The sequence below is a fragment of the Nomascus leucogenys genome, chromosome X, assembly GCF_006542625.1.
Source record: "Nomascus leucogenys isolate Asia chromosome X, Asia_NLE_v1, whole genome shotgun sequence".
Taxonomy (NCBI): Eukaryota; Metazoa; Chordata; class Mammalia; order Primates; family Hylobatidae; genus Nomascus; species Nomascus leucogenys.
The window spans coordinates 19932822-19949755 of NC_044406.1; the positions used below are offsets into that span (position 1 = coordinate 19932822).

A 16934-nucleotide genomic window follows, 5' to 3' on the forward strand; every position below is an offset into this window, starting at 1 on the left:
TATTCTAAGTAGATACGGTACTCAGAATCTTAGGTTCTTTTGAAAATAAACTAACATATTATCTTTGCCTAAAGTATTCCTTTTTTGTTTTAGATGTAGTTAAGATACTTTGTAAGAACCAAAGAACTTAAATAATTAAGAACTTTAAAAAGAGAGAAATTTGTTAGAAAGCAAACATTATATTTCCTGAATTTAATTTTCTTCCAATCATTTATTTCAAATCTTTCCTTAAAATAAGTCCTGAATATTTTTATCAATATGGAAATTTCAGAACAATTTATTTCATATTATTGAAAAACTCATTTTAGGCTACTATATTTTGGGACTTTTCAAAAGCTGTTACTAGTAATCACAATTTTCCTTTTCCCTTTATAGGTCACCATTTGCTGCTGTGACAGACTATTCAGTTACAAGAAATAATGTCATACAACTCTGCCTGGAGTTAACAACAATTGTGCAACAGGTATTAGCTGACAAACTTTCCTTCTGTTAATTTATTAGCAACTTCATATTCCAACAATGAGAAGTATCCTGTGTACCAAGAGTTTGCAACATACTGGTTTAGAAGTTTCTCAAAGACAAACCATTCTAAAGAAATGAAATGTGTAATTATTTATTGGGAAACTATGTATATAGCTCAGTTAACTTACCAGAAGATATAAAAGGAACCTGACCTGTACACATACAAACAAATGTGCCTAATAGGTTTTAACAGTGATCTAATTACCCGAACTGATTTTCCACTTCGAATATATCTAAGCCAGGGATCCCCAACCAGATGCCTTCAGGGTCCAGCAGCTAATATAAATGTTTGAATTAAGTCCGGTATAAGGCAAGGAGAAATGGAAGAGACTTGAGTGAATTGACTGGAACATATCCCATATCCAAACATATCTTTTAGAGGAAATGTAATTATAGGCATGAAGTATTAGTGCTTGTAAATTATATCTTAAATAATCTGTTCTTTTTCTACTGTTATGTGATGATATCTCTGTTCAGTACCAAGTTTTTCTGGGCTCTGTGGTCTCTTGCTACCAGTAGTAGCAAGAAGAATAAGGATTAATAGGTAAAATAATGAAATAAAACAGTTAAGTGTTTATTTCTTTATGGTGAAACTATGGGTGATTTTGTTTAGACTCTACTTTTCTCTATTTTCCAAATGAATTTTTATTTTCTAAAATGAATTTGAGTTATCAAAAAACAAAAAAGAATGTTAAGTACATTGAAGAAATACCTCTTTAAGTTTGCCAAAGGAACACAGCTTAGACAAATACTTAAATTATACTTTAAAATAAATTACATCACTTACAAACAGTTAATGTTCATCTAATCATCTAATTCAGCCATTATATACATGCTAATCACTGCATTCGATTGGAATTGTATGAAGTATCTGAAGACAGGAATTAAACTTAAGCTGCCAGTAAAAGAGGCCAATTTGAATAAGCAAGGTGTAGACTTTTAAAAAAATCTAGGGCATGCATTTATTACCAGGCTTTCAAGAAATCTCTTCTGAACAGTTATGATGATGATTATGCTTTGAAATATGCTATGCTTCAAATTATTTTTCATTCAGCTTTAATTATTTTTATTCCCTTTGCAGCAAGATGAGATAATCAATATCTAAAAATAAACTGTCACAAATGGCTTTTTTCCCCTTCCTAACACAAAGTGGTGCTACTATGAAGTAAAAGGAAAGTGCTTCTTGATATTGGCCACTTACATTTAAAATAATACTAAAATTAGAGGAGAAAGTTAATGTCAGTTTCTTTTGAAAACCTCCATTTGCAGGAATTTATTTAATCTACTATATTTATTTTACTTATTCCCAGTTGTGATGGGTTTGGATCATTGTATTTGAAGCCTTTTAAAGAGATTTCCGCCCCCCTCCCCAACACTTTCCTCGTCACATAAGATTGGTTATAATGACACTTCTGAAAAAAAAAAAAAGAAACTGGTTTTAAAATCTTAAATATAATTCTCACAAAGAACTGAAGCTTCATTTAGAACACTGTCAGCAACTGAATCAGAACAATGAGACAGGTACCCACACACTACTTGTCAGCATTGAAATAATTGCCATGATGCCTTCCTTAATGGATATCAGCTTAACCTAAAATTATTCTACTGTACCATTTTTATGTTCTCCACTTCAAACACAAAAATGATGAATTAGATTGTCACTAGTTAAGAAACAAGCACAAAAGTGTTGGTTTGCAAGGTGAAACTTTGGTGAAGCTTAAAATACATGGGGCAAGGTCATAATCTTGGAAGATTTGAGACTCAGCCCTGTTTTTTCATGATGATTCCACATTGGACAAACCATGTCATTGCTTTCACCATCTGTAAACAGAAATAATCACCTCTACCTCAAAGTTTTTGTAAGAACCAAATGAGATTTATTTAAAAATAGTTAAGACTTAGAATCAACCTAAATGCCCATCAGTAGTAGACTAGATTAAGAAAATGTATGTATACACCATGGAATACCGTGCAGCCATAAAAAAGAATGAGGTCATGTCATTTGCAGCAACACGGATGGAGCTGGAGGCCATTATCCTAAGCAAACTTAACACAGGAACAGAAAACCAAATACCATATCTTCTCACTTATAAGTGGGAACAAACATTGAGTACACATGGACACAAGGGAGCAACAGGTACTGGTGCCTACTCGAGGGTGAAGGGTGGGAGGAGGGTGAGGATCGAAAAACTACCTTTCGGGTACTATGCTCATTACGTATGTGATAAAATCTGTACAGCAAACTCCATGATACCCAATTTACTTATATAACAAACCTGCACGTGTACCCCTGAACCTAAAATAAAAGTTAAAAAAGTAAAATAAAATAAAAATAGCCAATGAGTGTAAAGTGAAGAACAAAGATGAAAATAATATTATTTACAAAAATGGGTAAGGAATAAAGAGACTTGATAAAAGGAAGTAAAATAGGAACTTTGTTTTGAAAAATAAATGTCAGAGATTTTTTTCTCCATTTGGTGTTAGTTTACATGAGCTGCATTTACAATGAAATCTGAATTAGGTGCTGAGGGAAAAATTCAAACCTGTTGAAGAACATTTTAAATCAGATTTTGAAATGTTAAATACAGAGTGAAAAATTCCTCTTAAAACTCAAGTTTTGACGATATGCTTTTTACCTGAACTGGTCCTCTCTAAACTGTATTTATTAAAAATCTCTGCTTGCTTATGGGTCTGTTCATTTCTAACCTTCTTAGATCCATTTTACATGTTCTTGGTTATCACTGGTTGTCTGAATAGTGTTAAAAACATTTTACAGAAAACTATAAGGAAGGATATTTACAATAATCCAATCCTAATTACGCAGAAACAATTAGTGCTGTTGCTTTGGTCTTTCCTGTAATAAATGTCTTAAGTTGTTATTCTGACTTTCTGACAGTTCTTTTGTTTTACTTTGTTCCATATTTAACTGTCAGATGTATTTTATTTTCTAAACCTTTATTCAAGTAAATGGACAAATATTCTTTAAAGATCAATATTAAAAATGTTTATTTTTGATGGACAGCCTCTTTTAAATTATGTGTATGTGCTTTCTGTTCACTTGTGTTACCTTTATATTATTTTAAATACAGAAAATAAAAGTAAATAATTTATGAAACATCCTCTAAATGCATCTTAAAATAAAGATATAGATGAGCATATTGAGTACATAGCCCTTTTTAAATGTATTCCTGCTCAAATGTAATATAACCATTTTATCTGTTTTATCTTAAGTTGTTAATTGCTCAATGTAAATACTTGAGAAGATAAGAGTTTTTAGGACTTATTGAATTGGAATTTGTGTTTTAAATGCTTAGAGTTCAAAATTTTGTTAAAATGAATAGCCCAGAAGTAATTTTTAGTTTCATTAAAGATTTGTTCAAGGAAATTTAGCCTGTAATTATATTGATTATAGATATTATATTTTACTTAATTACATTCATGCATATGAATAGTACTTCATTTACCTTCTTAGTTGACATTTCATATCATTTACTTTCACAATTTATGGCAAAATAATGCAGTGGGCTTTGACATGAAGTAGATCCAAGTTCATCATCCTGGCTTTGCTTTTCAACAAACAGTATAAACTTGGAAAAATTACTTCATATCTCTGATATTGTTTTTCTTTTTCTGTAAAAGTGGATCCCTACCATTTTTAGATTATTGTTGGGCTGTTGTGAAGATTAGAAACTGATTTAGCCCACCATCTGGCATATAGTGGGAGCTTAATAAATGGCCACTCGAGTTATTTTGTGTAGCGAAAGAGCCTTTGGAAATGCTAAACTCAGCTAGTTTCTTGCTCCACAGAAAATTTCAAGGAGTGATGCTCTGCTTACTTTTGGTATTGAGTGGCAATGAAGAAAGATCTCATTTCTAAAATGAGTGATTTTTTTTTAAAGAAAAGGATTTTAGTATAATTCAGAATGTTCTTTAGATTTTAATGCAAATTCATTACTGTGCTTCATTTTCTGCAAGATATGTTGAAACATTCATGTTCAAATGTAATACAGAAATTAATTTTGATTACCCAGGAATGTATCATCTCTATTCACACATTCAAGTTCAAGTAGTAAATACACATAATGATGTAAAATGGGGATATAAATTATGCTGGAGTAGGCAAGGTACATATTCTGTCGTTCATATGGTAAGTGTTGAAAGCATATGAAAAGCCTGTCCAGAATGGTCTCACAGATGTTTAAAACACAACTTTAAATACTACTGTTACTATTTACTCAGAGTTAGTGTTTAAACCTTCCTGAATCAGACATTCTAGGTGACCTGAAAATTATATTGGGGCTCTTGAGATTGAAACTGGGACATTTCAGATCAAAAAACAGGACAAGCTTTATATGCATTTTTAAAACAATATGGATTATATTAGCATACTCAAGGCAATTTAAAAGGTGATTCCGTTTTTTCACTTTTTTCTTTTATTTTTACTTGACACATAATTGTATATGTTTATGGAGTACAGAGTCATATTTCAGTACATGTATGCAATCTGTAATGATCAAATCAGGGTAGTTAGCATATCCATCATCTCAAATATTTTTCACTTCTTTAGGGTGGGAACATTCAAAATCTTCTGTTCCAGCTTTTTGAAAATATACAATAAATTATTGGTAACTATATTCATTCTACAGTGCTATAGAACACTAGAATTTTTTCCTCCCGTCTAGCTGTAATTTCGTATCTATTAACTAATCTCTCCCTATGCCCTCCGCTCTCCTACCCTTCCCAATCTCTAATAACCACAATCTACTCTCTACTTCTATGAGCTCAAATTTTTTAGCTTTCGCATGAGTGAAAATATGTAATATTTATCTTTCTGTGCCTGACTTATTTCACTTAACATAATATCCTTTAGACTTATCCATGTTGCTGTGAATTATAGGATTTAATTCTTTTTATGGCTGAATAATATTCCATTGTGTACATATACCACGTTTTCTTCATCCATTCATGTGTTGACTAACATTTAGGTGGATTCCTTATCTTGGCTGTTATGAATAGTGCTGTAATAAACATAGAGATGCTGATATCTCTTGGACATACCGATTTCCTTTCCATTGGATAAATACCTAGTAGTGGGATTGCTGGATCATATGATAGTTCTATTTTTGTGAAATATACATTCTATTTTCCATAATGGCTCTACAAATTTACATTCATACCAACAGTATTTTTTCATGTCCTTTCTGTTTAAACAAATAATACTTTTAATTCAGTTCAATTGTACTTTATCTTTTAATTTTTCTTCAGCCTTTTACTTTAATTATAAAGAAGCAATATCTTTTCAAATTTTCTGTATAATGCCAATATAGTAAGTCAGAAGTAAGATATAAAACTATCAGAAATAATACCCAGATAACTTGAAGACTTTTTTTCTGAAAAAAAAAATGTAAAAACTAAAAATATATAGTTTTCAAAACCGAAGATATGTTATATATGTGCACCTGTATCTTCTCAAAGGTGTGTGTATGAGAATATTATCAAAATAGATATAAATACACATACAAGAAATTCTCATTCATGATATTAAACACCTAATTTTTGGCAGCTGCATATTTCTGAAGGCTCAGAATGAAGAGATAAGAGTGATGACATCATTGCATACTAATACTTAGCAAAGGACTCTAGAAGAGTGGGGCATAATAATTTATTATTCCTGCAGCTTTCTGATACTGGCCTGGCTTGTGAGCAAAAACTTAAAGACTTACGGTGTATCATATTAATATGGATGCTGAATAGATTGTTTTCATAGGTTTATTCTTTTATAAACCAAAACTATATTGCATGTTATCAGAGTCACCCTGTCAATGCACTTTTAAAGATATTATCACCATCAATAATATCAGAAGGAGAATAGATGAGGGTGTACTAAACTCATCAATTCGTTTTAGATAGCAAATGGTAAATCCTATTTCTCAGACATCTTCTTTTTTCACTGTATTACATTTTGAAATTTATGAAACGTACATACATGCAAAAGAGTGCATATATGTATGTTATGAAGAATAATAATAAATACTCATCAATCTGCCCTCTAATTAAATAACTACAGCATTACCAATATTGTTTCAGTTACTTTTGAGCTCCTCCCCCATTTCATCAGCTTGCCTCCTCAAGGTGTTTATCGTTTTATTTTTTCTTGAAATAGTTTCGTATACTTCTCTAAATGTATCATTTGATTATGCTTGCCTTTGAGCTTGTAACAATGCTGTCACTCTGTTTCTTACTTTTTTCAATGTATGTATTTCTGAATTCATGCATGTTTTCCTCTGTAGCTGTAGTTCATTCATTTTCACTGCATGTAATACTGAATTCTGTGCATTATGTGCATACCCCAATATGATTATCCATTGTTCTGATCATGGACATTTGGGTATATACCTACATTTAAGTGTAATTACTAGGAGTGTAATTACTAGGCTATACAGTTTGCACATGCTCATCATTACAGTTGTGAATATCATGTTCTCAAAATTTTATTGCTTATTATGTCTTGTACTTTATCTTTCTACTCTCTGAATTACTGTATTTGAGTCCCATTATGCAGTTCACCTTTGAAGAGGCTTTTATAGTTTTCTCACAAAGACCCTAAGAAGAGGTAACTTTTACCTTTATTCCTATACTACATATAGGGATACAGATGTAGAAAGGTGGCTTAGGCTATTTTTGACCCTCATGAGTGATAAAATAAACTTCAGAGGAGAGCCCCTGATATGCTACCATTTGTGATATACTATGACTATTCTTTTTAAAGAACCAAGCCAACAGTAATAGTTCATTTAAGAAAAGATTTGCTGTGACAGACTTGGAAGCAGGAGTAGTCCCCATGCACTTTTGTGTCTCCAGTGCCTGGCAAATAAGTGTTTGTTGAAAGAATGATATAATTGTTTTTCCCTTAAAAGTTCACCAAAAATGATCACAGGAATTTAGAAACTTTAGTAGCTTAGAATCAAGTAAAGAGCTGTTTCAAAGCACTGATGCCTGAACCCCATCTAGGACCCGTTAAATTAGATTCTTTTTGGTGGGGTTTGGCATCAGTATTTTTGAAGTGATGCCTCAAGCGGTTCAAATATGAAGCCAAAGTTGATAGCAATTATGCTATACTCATTCTTTAGAGGGAGACAAATATGGGTGGGAAAAATGCACGTAATTAAGAACAGTGTTTCCATGGACCATGATTCATCTAAGGAGGCATACTGAAAATGCAGATTCTTTAGACTTTACCACAGACTGAATGATTGAGAAGTGTGGATCAGGAGGTTCAATTATTTATAGGTGATAACAGCCCAGAGCCTATACATTTATAAAGGAGTCTGGTTAGTTTTCAATTTATAACTGTAGTTATTAGTGGGTTATAGTCCCTCTGTAGTAAATACATATCCAAAATGATTAGGCTTGTTCTTTGAAACATCAAATATAAGTTATTAATTAAAAAGTGGTTTTTGCACACTTGTAATAAGAAAGAGAGAACCAGTGCTAGAAACTGATGTGGTGGTAGTAGACAGGGGAAGGCTCTAAGGTTAGTAAAACAAGAAGCAATAATAATCGTTAGTAATGTTTTAAGCATTTATTATATCATATTGTACCATACATGAATTACATGACATAGATTTTCATACCTACATAAGATGAAAGCAGCAAACCAAATAAATTATAGTTACTATTAGGTTGGTGCAAAAGTAATCATAGTTTTTGCCATTACTTTTAATGCTTATTATGTCTTGTACTTTCATTATCTTCCTACTCTCTGAATTACCATTTTTGTCATATGTCATAATATTAATATTACTTTTAACAGCAAAAAACACGAATACTTTTGCACCAACCTAATAGTTATAGGCACTGATTTATTAAGGCATTTTGCTTCTGCTGAAGTAGTTTTTAACATCCCAGTCTGCTTAGGTTGGGTCAGAATGACCACCAACATCAGATAGGTAATTCAAATAAAATTAGGCCCTAACACAAGTAAAATAATGGATTGAAATTGTAAATGACAGCGGCAGGTTGAAGAACTGGTCAGAATCAAGTAATTAGGACAAGTGAGCACAAATCAAACTTATAAAATAAGTCAAAATTTATCTGTTAAAACCAGATTGAGCCAGGCGCGATGGCTCATGCCTGTAATCCCAGCACTTTGGGAGGCCAGGGCGGGCAGATCACCTGAGGTCAGGAGTCAAGATCAGCCTGGCCAACATGGTGAAACCCTGTCTCTACTAAAATTACAAAAATTAGCCAGGCGTGGTGGTGCATGCCTGTAATCTCAGCTACTCGGTACACTGAGGTAGGAGAATCACTTGAACCCAGGAGGCGGAGGTTGCAGTGAGCTGAGATCACACCACTGCACTCCAGCCTGGGCAACAGAGTGAGACTCTGTCTCAAAAAAAAAAAAAAAAAAAAAAACAGATTGGAAAAGACTAGATTTGCAAGAAGGTAGCAGAATGTAACCTGAGGTTGATTATGGGTAACAATATGTGAGGCTTGACATAGCACCACTAAAAAAAATTAATAACCCATGATATGAAGAGATACAGCCTGGAAAATTAATGAAATGGTTATTGCATTAAAATCTGCATTGGTTAGGTCTTCATATGCACGTCTGTCTTATGTTTCCCTTCTATTGGTGCAGAGTTGTATCAGTCAAGGAAAACTAGATTATACTGCAGTGACAAACAACCTGAAAATATTAGTGGCTTTTAATAATGCTCATATCAAATGCCCATGCTCCATGTGCATCCTGGGTTGCTATAGCTTTACTCTGTGTCCTATTCACTTCAAAGCCCAGGCTGATAGAGTAGTCTCTTCTAGAACATTGCTGGTCATCATGGCAGAGGAAAAAGAGAACATGGTGAACCATGCACTGGCTCTTAAAGCTTCTGCATGAAAATGAGACCTACCTAACACATCTACTCACAATTCATTGGTCAAAACAAGTCATATAGCCATGACTGACTTCAATGGCTCAAGGAAGTTTACTTTTCCCTTTAAAAAATGGCAGGTATATGTTTGGAAATCATAATACAGTCTGCCACAGCAATCAATCTATAAAGAATTCCAGTATAGCATTATACTAGAATTTTGAGGACAACAATATTTTTTATTTGAATGTAACCTCTCTCTCCTCAATACTGAAGTGTGTTTGTACTGTGTGTGTGTGTGTGTGTGTGTGTGTCAGAGAAAGAGGATCACTCGGTATTTTAAGTATAATCTGCTGGAATATGACTGGTAGGTTTGGGTGGGGGGCAATAAATGACCTGTTAGATTTTGTCCAAGCACAAAATTCTGGTTAATAATCACTCAGTACTCAGCGTTAGTACTAGGAAACTTAAATGGATATGGATTCTATGGAATATCTCTTTTCAAGGTGTACCAAATTAAGCCTAGATTTAAGATAGTACTATTACTTGGACAATTTAGTATTTATTATGATTTTTATATCTTGTCATCATCAATGATCTAAAACTATTTTTTGCATACCCGGACATAACTGGCGCTTTTTCAAATACTGCACACAATTACTGAAAAGAAATGATTCCATTTTTTACAAGAAAATGCAATCTAAATAGATAAAAGAGACAAATGTATAGGGCCTGAGGAATTTTTTAAACTAATAGTAGAAATTATATACCATACCATCTCTATTTTCTGACAGCCAAGTGAATAATCTTGAATTAAAGAATTAATGTTGAATTTATATTTTTTTATGATAGTATTTGATTTTAGTTTTGCTTTGCACCCTTTATTTGAGTTTATTACAAGGGAAAAAATGCCTCCCATTGCTTAGTCCCTATAGAGTTTCCTTTCCTTGGGATATCGTAGATGGTCATTACCATAAGCAACTTGAATATCTGGAAGCTAGAGAGACTTTCTATTACAAAGAAATGTTAGCCTCATTCTATGACTATAAAGTTCTTGATATCTTTTCTATAATACAAATCTTGCAGTAAAGGCTCAACTATTTTTGTTAAATATATCTTCTGAGATCATGCAGATTGAAGTTTAAAACCAAACTCACATATAAGATGTTTTAAAAACTGTGAAACTCAGTCTATTTTTGTATAAAATAGAAGTGTGAAGAAACTAAGTGTACCGTACTAGCTTTGCAATTAGAAATTTTATTTTCAACAATATGGCTTTATGAGTTGCATTTTTATACTCATGTAAAACCAATGTGTAATATTTATTATGGAAAGTGAAAATAGAGAATCAATGCAATAAAATATTGATAACAGATAAATTCAGATTATATTTATAGAGTGTACAGAGAACCTTGAGAAAGTAAAGAGACATTGAAGTTGAATATAGGGTTCCTTCTTTGAAAATATTAACAATCTAATGGGAAAGACTAAGACTAGCAAATAACTGATGAAAACTTAAAATATGTAAAGCTAGTAGACTTATCTGGTAGACCATTCAAAACCATTTAGGCCTTGTCTCAAGACATGCAAAATAAACAAACTTAGTTCATAATGAGAATTAACTCACCGCCTCGTCAGGCTGTCAAAACACAGCTATTAAAGTTACAAGACAGCTATTAAAGTTACAGGGATTACAGTCTCAATCTAATGAATGAATTAATTCATTCATTTATTTATTTATTTTCCCCAAGATGGAGTCTCACTCTGTCACCCAGGCTGGAGTGCAGTGGCGCAATCTCGGCTCACTGCAACCTTCACCTCCCAGGTTCAAGCAATTCTGCCTCAGCCTCCCAAGTAGCTGGGATTACGGGGTGTGCCACCATGCTCGGCTAATTTTTTTTGTATTTTTAGTAGAGATGGAGTTTCACCATGTTGACCAGGCTGGTCTCAAACTCCTGACCTCATGATCTGCCTGCCTAGGCCTCCCAGAGTAGTGGGATTACAGGCATGAGCCACCATGCCTGGCCCACTCTGAATGAATTTTCTAATCGTTGATAACCTTGACATTTTTACTTCAGTCTTGAAATTTTGATTTTTTTGATTTGTTAAAGACCCATATGAATGCTGAAAAAACAATTAGCCTTTCTTTTGCCTGTACCTTCACGTCTCTATATGCTAAAAAATTATTTTACACACTCATTCAATTATTGGGGCATTAGTTTTTCATTGTGAAGTGAAAGACTACAGTAGTTGGAGCTAACTTTAGATGACCTTGTGGGAGAGAACTGGAATAGAATTTTGTAGAGGAATATTATGCAAGATGTGGAAGAATTGGCCATGTTTACTGACAGAAGAACAAAGTAGTTCTCAGCCATTTTACAAGCATGACTTATTTTATTTTTTATTTTATTTTATTTTATTTTACAGACCCCATGTGTTAAAAAATTTAAGGCTTTTGAACTACATTTCTGTAATAATAATAATTTCCCTAATTTTTAATTAATGATGTGTAACCACTAGTCAGCAGGAGACAACCAGTGTTACCAAAGTCAGTTTGTGCAATATATGGTTTCTTTTGCCCTTTTTGAATTACCCATAGTGGTTCTCAGGCCACACTCCTCCAGAGCTATCTCTATATACTATCCTGGAAAATATGAGTAATAATATCTTTCTCTTTTATTTTATAATTTGGAAAAAATTAAATGACAGAAAGAAATGGAGAATAATGCAACAAGCACACATGGACCAACACTTCAAATTGATAAATATTAAGATTTGGTCATATTTGCATCAGAACTTTTTTATAAAGTTGTTTGTATTTCTGCTCAGGCCCCTTCCTCAGAGGCATGCATGAGCATTGGCATGTATCCTTTTAGTTGATATTTATATACTTTGCTATACATATATGCAGAAACAATATATTTTACTTCTCAATTTTAGTCAACAATGAAACATCATGGAGTTTAAACAGAAGGATGTGGGATTATGATAGGATAATTAAAGTGGTTCAGAAGTTTGATATAGTAGTCATATCAGACCCTGCTTGAAACTCCTTAGTGGCTTGCTCGTTAGCCTCAGGATAAAACTCATATTATTTAACTGACTTTCAAGGCAACACATTATTAGATTTCCAAAGTTTTCCCTCTTCAGTTCATCTCTCCATATTTCTCTTTCATATCTCATGCCCTTGTTGCTCTGTATGCCTCAGCCATAGGACCTTTTAAGTTTTTAAAATTTTCAGTCTCTAAAGCTGTATTAGTCCATTCTTGCATAGCTTTAAAGAGCTACCTGAGACTGGATAATTTATAAAGAAAAGAGGTGTAATTGACTCAAAGTTCTGCAGGCTGTACAGGAAGCATGGCTGGGAGGCCTCAGGAAACTTACAATCATGGCAGAAGGTGAAAGGGAAGCAGGCACATCTTACATGGCCAGAGAAGGACAAAGAGAGAGCAAGGGGGAGGTACTGCATATCTTTCAACAACCAGATCTCGTGAGAACTCACGGTCACAAGAACAGCAAGGGGGAAACACACCTCCATGATTTAATCACATCCCACCAGGCGCCTCTTCCAACATTGGGGGTTGCAATTTGACATGAGATTTGGGTGGGGACACAAGTCCAAACCATATCCAAAGCCTTTCCACATATTTGTTTTGCCCAGTACAATTCTTCCAACTTTAGTTCCTCTCATCCTTCCAACCTCAATTTACACATCACTTCCTCTGGGAAGTTGCCTCTGATCCTTCCAAAATATGACACCCGAGCCCAATTAAGACATTTTAGAAGCCTCAAATACTAAAGGTCATATAAGTTATATGACTGTTGCCCTACCACCGTATTATTCACAATAAACACAATATTAAGTGCAATGAAGTCTGAAATTTTGGTTTCCTAATAGTGACTATTTTGATGATTTTATTCTTTGAGGTATTGAGTATCATATTTATTTCACAAAATCAAGTTTCTTGTTTGCTTATTGCACAGCAGTCTGTTCTTAACCCATCATGGTGCTTATTAAATAATCTTATTATTTTTCTGCACATTTTACTAGACTGTAAACAATTTGATAGTAGGAATTATGTATTGTTCAACATCCTATCCCCAGAACAAGGACAATGCCTGGAACATGGATATTGATCAATAAATATTTGTTAAATGAAAAAATCAATGTTAACCTGGTTTCTCATGGTTTACAATTACTTATTCAAAAGCCTTGCCTTCTCTAAGTTTATACTTAGAGATGAGCAATTCTGACCTAAAAGGACGTGAAGATCAAGTTATTCCTGTGTGTCGCACTCACTGTATAACAGAGTGGATCTTCAGATGAGGGAAAATATGAATATAAACTATGTCTAAAGGTACATCTGTTTGTACAATATTTTACAATTTATGAAGTATTTTCAAATATACCATCTCATTTGGTCCTTATAGTACATTTGGGAGGCAGATATTTTTGTCTAAGTTTCAGATATAAGGCAACACACTGGGACAGGTTAAATAACCTGCAAAGTTATGTGGCAGTAAGGCAGGACTAGAACTCAAGTCCACATCTTTTGACTCTAAATAACCTCTCCATATGGAAACCTGTGGATCAATTTATCTATGGCTATAGAGCAATATAATTCTTTCTGTCACTGAAAATTCCTAACCTGAATGCTTATTCATGATGATCAAAGTAAAGCAATGGCGCAATTAGAATATATCTTCCAACTGACTGGTAAATCAATGGATTTTATATTTCAAAAGAAAAAAAGTAAGCTTAGTATTTTTCTCTCTTACATATCTTCTAGAGCCTTTACAAACCTGAGAGTGTCTATATACTCATTCTTACTACTTTCTGAGTTTTTGGCATCAATAATGTTCTAGATTTTTATAGTGAGATAAAAGTGTTAAAGTATTGGATTTGAGTCTCAGAAAACATGAAAATCCAACTATTTTTATTTTATTAATTATTAAACCAACAAAATTATATTAATGATTTTATGTGACATTTTTGCATAAAGCTTCTACAGAGTCTTCTTTCTATGGTTTCAGTATATAACCAATAAGTCATTTTTATGTAAAGATGTTTGCTTTACCCAAGAGATTGTAAATGAAACTTTTATACCCAAAGCCATTCTGTAATGAAGATTGCCTTATGTAACAGATTGAATGAAAGCAAGTCAGAAATAAATCTTTGTAGAAAACCTTATTGGCAAAATTCTCCCTCATTCTTTTTTAATCCCCTTAAATCATATTGCCACCAGAGAGATTGATGTCAGTGGCATATTTGATCATAACACTCTTCTGCTTATACCCCTTCAGGGGTACCCCCTTAATGTACAAGATAAATTTTAAGCTCTTTCAAAATGGTCAAGTACTAGCCTATTTCATCAGCTTCATTTCACTTCTTCTTGCTTTACAATTCATATTCTAGTAAGAACAAACTATGTTTAGCTCCCTGCATAAATCTGGTTCTCAGCCCTATGCCTTTTTAATCATGCTATTCCCCTTACCTTGACTATTCCTCAGCCTTTATCTGGATAACTCCTGTTTATTCCTCCAGATTCTACTCATGCTTCTCTTTAAAATAAATGCCTTTCTCAGACTGCTTACCTAGGTGGTGGTCTTTCCTTCCCTAACACCCTCTACCCGTGTCTCTCTTTACAGCTACTAATTTATATTTTTCCAGCTTTATTGAGGTATGATTGACACGTTAAAATTGTACATATTTAAGATATACAACATGATGCTTTGATGTATGTACACATTGTGAAATAATTACCACAAACAAGCTAATTAACATATTCATCACCTCACACAGTTTCCTGTATATGTGTGTGTATCTGTGTGAGGTAAGAGCACTTGAAATCTACTCTCTTAGCAAATGTCAAGTATGCAATACATTATTATTGACTACTGTCACCATGCTGTACATTAGGTCTCCAGAACTATTCATCTTATGACTGAAAGTCTGTGCCCTTTGACCATTATCTCCTCCCACCCTGTCCATTGTAACCACCATTCTACTCTCTGTTACTAAGAGTTTGACTTCGTTTTTTAGATTTCATATATAAATGAGATCACACAGTATTTGTCTTTCTGTGTCTGGCTTATTTCATTTAGCATGATGTCCTCTTGGTTCATCCATGTTGTTGCAAGTGGGAGAATATCCTTCTTTTTAAAGGATGATTAATATTCCATTGTGTGTGTGTATGTGTGTATCACATTTTCTGTATCCATTCATCTTATGTAGTACACTTTGATTGTTTCTGTATCTTGGCTACGGTGAGTAATGCTGCAATGGGAAAGCAGACATCTTTTCAAGATAGTGATTTTATTTCCTTTGGATATATACTCAGAAGTGGGATTGCTAGATAATATAGTCGTTCTATTTTTAATTTTTTCGAGAAACCTCCATACTGTTTTCCATAGTGACTGTACCAGTTTACGTTTCCACCAACAGCAGACAAGAATTCTCTTCTCTACATTTTTGCCAATACTTCTTATCTTTTGACATTTTGGTTATAGCCATTCTAACAAGAGTGAGATGATATCTCATTGTGGTTTTGATTTGCATTTTTCTGATAATTAGCAATTTTGAACATTTTTTCATATACCTATTGGCCATTTGTATGTTGTTTTTGGGAAAGTGTCTAGTCAGGTCCTTTGCCCAGTTTTTAATCAGGTTATTTGTTTCTATTTTTGCTGTTGAGTTGTGTGGGTTCCTTACATATTTTGGATATTAACCCCTTATTGGATACATGGTTTGCAAATATTTCTCCCATTCTGTAGGTTGCCTTTTCATTTTGTTGATTCTTTCTTTTGCTGAGCAGAACCTTTTTGGGTTGATGTAGTCCCGCTTGTTTATTTTTGCTTTTGTTGCCGGTGACTACCAGTTTGTACACATCTATGCGATTTTTCTTTCCTGCTACCCTTTGAGCTCTTTGCATCTTCTTTCCTTGGGAATTTCGGTATTTTTCTATCCTTGTATCTTTTGGATGGTCTGTGCATATTTTTCTCTAGACCACTAAGTAAAATAACATATAACTTGGCATAATGTATTGGTAAGAAGTCAATAATCAATAAACACCATGCCAAGAATAGAACATTTCGTTATTCTTTTGTAGTTAGGTAAGAGACTTTGATATTTTTTGTTAAACATCATTGTATGATACATCATGATATTGATTAATGTATTTTAGCGATTCAAGCACATAACGCATTTCAAAGGTAATGATAGTCTGTAAATGTGTGCAGATGCAAGTATACCAGTGTATGTGGTAGGTGGAAAATTACTACAGTTGTGGGTATGGAGACACTGCAAGTACAGAATTATGGAATCAGGGCCTTGTTCACTTGGAAGGGAACTTAGGAGTCACCTTAATTCAGCTGCTTTTGAAATTTGTGTGTGGATCATGATAATAACAGCTAAAATTTGCATGTTTTGTAATTTACAAAACATTTCCATATCCCTTGATGTTCATAGGCAGTTCAACAGAGTTGTTATTGTTATGATGCTCATGGTAACTCTACAAAGAGAATTGGTTTCATTGTACTGTG

At 33.5% G+C, this 16934-nt stretch overlaps 1 protein-coding gene across 5 annotated transcripts in view; it reads left to right on the forward strand.

The window, feature by feature from the left end:
- The window catches only part of CNKSR2 (connector enhancer of kinase suppressor of Ras 2), a 277648-nt gene that overhangs the window by 63474 nt on the left and 197240 nt on the right, over positions 1-16934 (forward strand). For all 5 annotated transcript variants that reach the window (XM_030807378.1, XM_030807379.1, XM_030807380.1 and 2 more), the window contains exon 4: positions 376-463. In XM_030807378.1, the coding sequence (XP_030663238.1) occupies positions 376-463 (88 nt within the window). The remainder of the gene's footprint in view (positions 1-375; positions 464-16934) is intronic.